Source organism: Hippocampus comes, unplaced genomic scaffold (genome assembly GCF_001891065.2).
Source record: "Hippocampus comes isolate QL1 unplaced genomic scaffold, H_comes_QL1_v1.1 scaffold33, whole genome shotgun sequence".
In the NCBI taxonomy this organism is placed as follows: domain Eukaryota; kingdom Metazoa; phylum Chordata; class Actinopteri; order Syngnathiformes; family Syngnathidae; genus Hippocampus; species Hippocampus comes.
This window is the reverse complement of record NW_017804842.1, coordinates 439125-446485: the sequence shown is the minus strand read 5'-3', so window position 1 is coordinate 446485 and position 7361 is coordinate 439125. Positions and strand designations below refer to the sequence as shown.

At 50.2% G+C, this 7361-nt stretch overlaps 1 protein-coding gene across 2 annotated transcripts; it reads right to left on the bottom strand.

The window, feature by feature from the left end:
* Positions 1-471: 471 nt before the first annotated feature.
* Positions 472-4742, bottom strand: foxred1 (FAD-dependent oxidoreductase domain containing 1). 2 transcript variants are annotated; one of them, XM_019872034.1, is made up of 11 exons: positions 4414-4740; positions 4013-4233; positions 3172-3282; positions 2976-3094; positions 2791-2885; positions 2428-2529; positions 2268-2344; positions 1982-2142; positions 1773-1902; positions 1363-1467; positions 472-1288 (listed from the first exon to the last, which is right to left on the bottom strand). In XM_019872034.1, exons 1-11 carry the CDS (start codon positions 4568-4570, stop codon positions 1034-1036), a joined length of 1533 nt encoding a protein of 510 aa, XP_019727593.1. In that variant the 5' UTR covers positions 4571-4740; the 3' UTR covers positions 472-1033. The 2 variants fall into 2 exon arrangements, with proteins under 2 accessions (XP_019727593.1, XP_019727584.1); XM_019872025.1 differs by having other exon boundaries at positions 2268-2529; positions 3168-3282; positions 4414-4742.
* Between the last annotated feature and the right edge of the window lie 2619 nt (positions 4743-7361).

The window sequence follows — 7361 nt, the reverse complement described above, 5'->3', positions numbered from 1 at the left end:
GGTTGTCAGTCTTCACAAAGTCAAATTCCCCCCATCCTCGATTCAAGATACGTCGCCCCCCCCCCCCCCCTCTTGAAATTTGCCTTCATTTCACATGACAGAAAACAAAACTAGAGATGGCTAACTCATCATCTTTGGGGGGGTGGGGGGGGGGACATTTTGCAATGTATCTGCAAAAAAAAAAAAAAAAAATCTCAGAGTGCGGCTCTCTCGCACATTCCAAAATGAAATCCTCTTCTCTTCATAGATCGGACCGAGGTGGGACACCATGTCGGTCGGCTCCGCGGTGGGACGCCTGTCACGTTAACAGCTCTCAGCTTCGAATTTCGGTGGTGGAGATGATTCGGAAACGGCGGGGATAGGAAGTCCCTTACCTGTTGAGAGGAGAACGTACAGCGCCAGCGGGTGAGCAGAACCTTCGCGTGAAAGATGATTCCGTCCGATACGGAGTGAGGGAGAGCCGACAAACACTCTTTGCCAAAAGCTTTATTTTGCGTGGCTTTTTCCCAAACGTCAGCACCATTAGGTCAGCTGTGACTCATTTCGAAAATCATATTAACAATACATAGCTTAGCATCGCTGCTGATTTTATTGGCCCCGCCCGCCACCCCGCCAAGCGGCAGCATGTCACCTCCAAACTTCCAGGAGAGCGTTCCAACATAAGGAAGTAGGACTTCTTCCATTTCTGTCTAAAAAAGTTGGGGAGCAACAAACGGTGCCAACTTGGATGCGCTTTACCGTTGTCAGCGGATTCACGCGTGCACAGTCTTGACTGCTTTCCGTATGTTGAGCTATCCAATACTGACAAGCCGATCATAAAATCGGATCTCTTTCCCTGAAATTAGCCAAAAAAGTTTTTGGGGTTCATGAGGGCTCCCCCCCTGTCAAATATTTGAACAATCAACGATTCCAGCTTGATGAATGGCTCAGCACTGATTTTTGTCGTATCGAACGAGATGAGAGGCACGTGGCAGGTGCAGGAAATATTTGGTCTGCTTGCGATGCTCACATCCTACTGCGGGATCTGTGCCAACTAGATAATGTTGCTCTCCAAGAGGGGCTCGCGTTCGGCGATGCGGCGGAAGCCGAGCCGGCTGAGGTCCAGCGTGGTGAAGCCGCCGTCCAGGATGAGCTCGGCGACGGCGCGGCCCACGGCGGGCGAGTGCTGCAGGCCGTGGCCGCTGAAGCCCGTGGCGAAGTACATGTTGCTGACCAGCGGGTGCGCGCCCACGATGCCGTTCTGGTCCAACGTGTTGTAGTCGTAGTAGCCCGCCCACGCGCTCCTCACCTGGCCCACAAGCGGGCAAAGGCAAATCAGCGCCTCGGATTTTGGCGGCAGCTTTTACGCCAACCTCGGCTTACCTTCAGTTTCTCAAAAGCGGGAACGCGATGGGCCAGTTCGGGCCAAATTTGGTCCTGAAAGAACTGGTGGTCCACATGGAGATCGGCGACATCCGGCTCCTCTCCCTGACGCCACACAGAGCCACGCTTTGATTTCGCTTGGGATTGGGGCGAGCGAGGGTCCTTCACACCCTCTCCTCCCAACTTTCTTGCCGTTATCAGCAAGTGAAGAAATTGTTCACGATGGCTGCTTCCAACCCAAATGGATGACTGTTCGAGTTATTTGGCCCTTGAGACCTTTTTTGAGCGTCCTCTTAAAATAGACATGGTGAAACTGCTGCCGTGGGCCGATTTGATTTCAAACTTTTGAATGACCTTCCGGCCTAAGTGCAAAACTTTGACGAGGAACGAATTGCGTAAATTGTCCAAACCTCGTCGGGCGACTTGCCGGCGATGTAGTTGCCTCCGAGCCCCTCCCTCCTGAAGTAAACGCCCGAGTGGTCGATGAGGAAGGGCGTGTCCAGTCCGGGCCCCTCAGGACAATGGAACACATAGACGAACCTGAAACGCGGTCAAACAACTCCCAAAATGCACCGTCCACACATCAGACATGATTGACTCTTTTTTTTTTTCTTGTCACCTTTTCCTCGGTTCCACAGGGAGCGGGATTCCCGCCAGCGTGTCGCGGGGTCCGAGCCCCACTCCCAGCATGCGGGCCACCTTGGCCGAGAAGGGCCCGGCCGCGTTGACCACAACGGCGCACTCCACCGGCTGGTACTCCAAACTGCGAGGCATCCGCACCTGACGGGTTGCGCGGCGTTTGGAAGGAGACGCACAACGTTTTGAGCAAGCAGACTGAAGATTTGTGAACGTGCGGGAGAATCCGTGTGTGTTTGGAGGCTCGCGATTGGGTCGTTGGCGCTCACTTGAACAGATTTGATCCGGCGCAGCTCCAAACGCTCGCCGTCCTCGGTCGTGGCCTCGTTGGAGGTAAATTTGAAACCTGGGGAAGGGACACCACGTTGACACCAAGACACCTGCGTCGCGGCTCGTTTCACGTGTTGCGGCGAGTGTTCGTTCGGCCACCGGTGACTTCTCCGCAACACTGGACGACGCCCATGGAGAGGGCCTTCCTCCTGAAGGCGTTGAGCAAAGACCACGGGTCCAACCAGCCCTCGTTCTCCAAACCTCAACGCACACACGCCAGCGCGCAGTTAGGACCAGGCAATTCTCTCCAATGAATGAACGCATCCCTGATCAATGCTTGATGGACATTGAAAAGAGTCATTTTATATCGATTCAAATCATTGAGTGCATAACCGTTGAATGGAGATTTTTTCAGATCGTAAACGATACTCTTGCATTGATCAGGGAGATGGAATCGACCGAGCATTTTAAAAGACGTTTTCACTGTTTTCAAAGAAACGCTTTGACGACAGGCGTACTCACCATACGAGGCAAGCGCCACATCGTGCGTGTTCATCCAGGGAAACTTCTCTTGGAGTTGCGTCGGCGACAGAAGCGACACTTGCGCCCCAGCAGCCCTTGCCAAAGACAAGCGGGTGAAAAAAAACAAAAAAACGCATTGACAAAAACCGTTTGACCGCAAACGCAGAAGGCGAGGCGGAGCCTACTTCTGCGTCTTGTAGTTCTCCTCCAAGACGTGCGCCCCCTTGTGGCTGGCCAGGAACATGTAGCCCGCATGGTTGAAGTGCAAGTCCACGACGTCCTCGTTCGGCACGCCCAAGTGCTCCTGCGGAACGGGACTCCCTTTTACTTGCTCGCTAGACTCATGAAGCGGCTGCGTTGGCCGCCGGGATGCCGACCTACGTTGATGTTCCTCAGGAAGTCGGCGGAGGCCAGCGACAGGCGGATGTTCTCCGGCAGGGAAAACTGCTGGCGGATGCCCCCGGCCGACAACACCGACGACGCCTGCGAGTACTGACGCCGGAGTACGAGAAACAGCAAGAGGTGCTTTCTTTTATTTCAAGGTCAACATTTTTAGAATTGACTGTCACCATCGTCATCGTTACTTTGAATGAATTCACCGGTGTCTTTTTTTTTTTTACACGAGTCTTTGAAAATGTCTCTCATCGTGAGGCCACACCAGAATTTAAAATGTATTTTTATAATAAAATACATCTCTTTGAAAACATGGCCCAAGTCAAAATGAAGCTCGCTTGGACATAGTTCCTCCTTTTGTGTCGGTAATGCTCCTCAACTCACGTCAACATAGTTCCTTGGCACAAAGACAACACGGGATGTGCCAAAGCGGCACTTTTGTGTCTATGATGTCACTCAATGTGTCAATATTTTTTGGGCAAAAAAACAAACAAATAAGGGAAAAATAGCTCAAAGCATGTGTTATTGAGTCTGTTTTCACAAAATCACATAAAATGTGCAAGTGTCATGAAGAAAGTCTTCCACTTTGGGGAGGTTCTACGACAGGGATGTGCAGCTCCAGGCCTGGAGGGCCGCCGTCCAGCCTGTTTTTCGGCCCTCCCGGCTGCAGCGCACCTGATTCCGATGAGCAGCTCATCAGCCAGCTCTGAAGCAGCTTTAGAACGCTCCCGATGATTCGAATCAGGTGCGTTGCTCCTGGGAGAGCTGGAACACAGGCAGGACGGCGGCCCCCCTGAGGACCGACTTTGGACATCCAACTTGCACTCACCGTCGTGTCCTTCTCGACCACGACGACTTTGAGCCCCCCGCGGATGCCCTCCTTCTTCTTGAGCCAGTAGGCCACCGACCAGCCCACCACGCCGCCCCCCACGATCACGATGTCGGTCCTCTCCGGAGGGAGGTTGGGGTTGATCTCCAGCGGGCTCCAGGCGCTGCCCGGCGCGGCGTCCGCCACCTTCCTCCTCGCGGCGGCCAACTTGGCCTCCAGATCTCGCAGGTAAAACGGACACATTTTAGCAATACTTCGTTGTAAGGTCAAATTCCTGATCGTAAGCATTTAATTTGAGTCTGTTAATGAATGGTTAGGAGATGCGTTTACACTCATGAACGTACTTATCACTTTTTGCTTATTTGCTTCCATTTTATGTCAACCTGCGACGGTGCCCCAACCTTTAAAAAAGTCATTCCGGAGCGGCGTCCCGGTGCTCAGGCTTCGGGGGAACGGAACGAGTCCACACCGCCACCGGTGGTCCGGCGCGACCTGTCTGAAGGTGAGCAGAACCCGAAGCGTCCGCACGGTCGCACGCATGCTGCGCCACGTTAACATCGCGCTGCCTTCGCTACCTCACACGCTCGAGGGAAGCTTGCAAATGTGCCGAAAACATTTGGGTGCGGTAGAAATTTGCAATTTGGCAGAAACTGGGTAAACTCGCTCGTTCTGCAGAACACTACCCACGTTTCGATAAAATAGGGTTAGGGTGAGGGTCTTCAAAATAAAAGCACAGTTTCGCTGTCCCCCTGTCTCGGTCGGTGTTTGGGTGAAATACTCACACTTTTAAACTGAGAATTAATTTGAACAATTTCAATAAGACACTTAGCTCACGTAATATGATCAAAAATCATCAACGTATTCAAAAAAATCCACATACATTCAGAATGTTCCTGAACTTTGAAAGGATCGCCACGGAGCCGTGCGAGTACTTCCGCGAGCTTCAGGTCGTGGTGAGCCAACCTTGTCATGTGACCGTAATTGACCAACCAGATACAGCAAAAGCCGGACTTCATTATACGACCGCAGTTGACAAAAGGTGGAGGTGACAAAACGAGATTAGAAATTTAAACGATGGATGTGTGGTATCTGCCAGTTTTTCAGCATCTAAAAGAAAATATAACTTTTCCTAGATGGTGATTATGTGGAAAATTGGATACGGCGAGTGAATTGTACAAGCAAGAACAATTCTCGTGTGAGGCGAGAGGGGGCGACAGATAGCTTGCCATCAATAGATGCGCAAGGTGCTGCTTTGAAACCCAAACTCTGGTGTCGCACCCTCTTTTGAAACCTTATCTCTACTTGAAACCCCTACTTTGAAACCCAAACTCTAGTTTAAAGCCCCAATTTGAAATCTTACTTTGAAACCCTAACTTTGGTTTAAAACCCCACCTTGAAATCCTACTTTGAAACTAACCCTTGTTTGAAAAACTCACTTGAAACCTCAACCCAAGTTTGAAACCTCGTTCTGAAACCCTAACCCTAATTTAAAACCCTACTGTGAAATCCTAACAGTAGTTTGAAACCCAGTTTTAGACTTCCAACCGGCTCCTGGGCACGGCAGCCTCAACTGTGCAGAAGCTGCTTTGTCGGCAGTGTGGACGAAAGCGAAAAGGGAGGCGGCTGACAGACATTGATGACTTCGAGTTGCAATGCGGACGCTTTTGCACATTTCTGCAGGCTTTGGCCCTGAAACGACCATCGCCGTACAGCGCCCGAGTCGTCAAGAAAAAAAAGAAAATGACGCATGTGGGCCATGGCTGGCGCTATCCAAAGCCCACAAACAAATGGAAAAAAAAAAAGCACAAAAGATGAAACGCTTGGGATTCATCCTGCCTGGGGGCCATTGAGGATGCTAAAAATGGCGGCGACGGCACTGGCACTCAATGAAAAGAACTCATTAGCATAGCAAAAGCTGCTGCAGTCGGCTAAAAATCTCACTTTTGTCCTGGACGCTGTAATCAGTGCTAATGCGAAAGTGTGTGTGTGTGTGTGTGTGTGTGTGTGTGTGTGTGTGTGTGTTGCACATACAAACACACACTGCCATCAAGCATGTGCGTCGGATTTGCGCTCATATTGACGTAATTGCTTCGTCCCACCCTTCATTTGCCATTCCGACGATCCGCAGGAGAAAAAAAAAGTCCAACAACAACAAATGCTAACTTTGCACGCTACCGCGTGTACGTGCAATCAAGCGGTGACTTTCCAAACTTGATTTCCGGCAGCGCAACCCTCGAGGTTGTTATTGTTTGAAAAGGCGCTCCAAACATCTAGGGAGCCGCGTGCTAACGCAACAAACGCAAGAGAGCGGGTAGTCTTCCATAGCTTAACTCTGGGCCAAATGAACTCCCAGCCGGTACCCACAACAAACCGTGCGTGTCCTTATTCTTAGATGACCCTTTGTTTTTGAGATGAGCCAGCTTGTCACCTCTCGAAGTGGAGGACACCCTGCGGAGAGAAAACTCATGTTCTTGTTTCTTCGGTCATGAGCTCAATAACCTGAGCTGGTGCTACTTTTCATCAAGCTGTGCATGCAAATTAGTGTGCTGCCGTGAACTGTCAACATGATGTGAGGAAGAAAAAGGCTTGCTTTGAAATAGACCAAAAACATGCGCGAGGGCTCGCTTGGCATTTAATAAAAAGTAAAACTATGGAAAGGTCAGCTCGGTGAGGCGGCGATGAGGGACGACGCGCCGGCACTTTAATACTTTCAGACTTTGTTTTTTGTTTTTTTGCTGCACATTTGCCAAAAAATCCCATTTGATGCTGCGTTTAACCGCCTGCCACTGAAACCGAAGCCAATCTTTCCACACGTCGACATTTGAAGGGATGAGAGTCGCGCAATTCAGAGAGACATCAAATTCAACTTTGGGGCCTTTGGTTCTATACCGAAAGGTCCTCTCCCGTCCTCGACTCCGTCTCCGAGTTGGAAAGACGAGACACAATGTCGACGGCGCATGGCCCCTTGACTTATGAGTTCAGTTTGGTCCGCGACCGATCTTGCAACTCACTTTTGCACCGCATTTCCCGCTGCAATATATTGAAATGCCAATCATTGCTTGTAGCCCCGCCCACTCTGTATTTTAAAATACAGATGAAATGAACATGAAATAAAGTGGTGGACAGAAATAGACAGATCGATGGATTGATCAACCCACCGATCGATCAATTGGTGAATGCCACTTTAGCAGAGCAAAACGTGAATGTCCGAAAAAGCAAAACGTACAAAAGAAAATGTTTTAAATGGAGAAAGTACGGCTCGACCAAGTAATTGGCCAACCGATTTAAAAAAAAAAAAAAAAAAAAAAAAAAAACAAAAAACATCTGCCTTTTTTTCCTCCTAATTTTC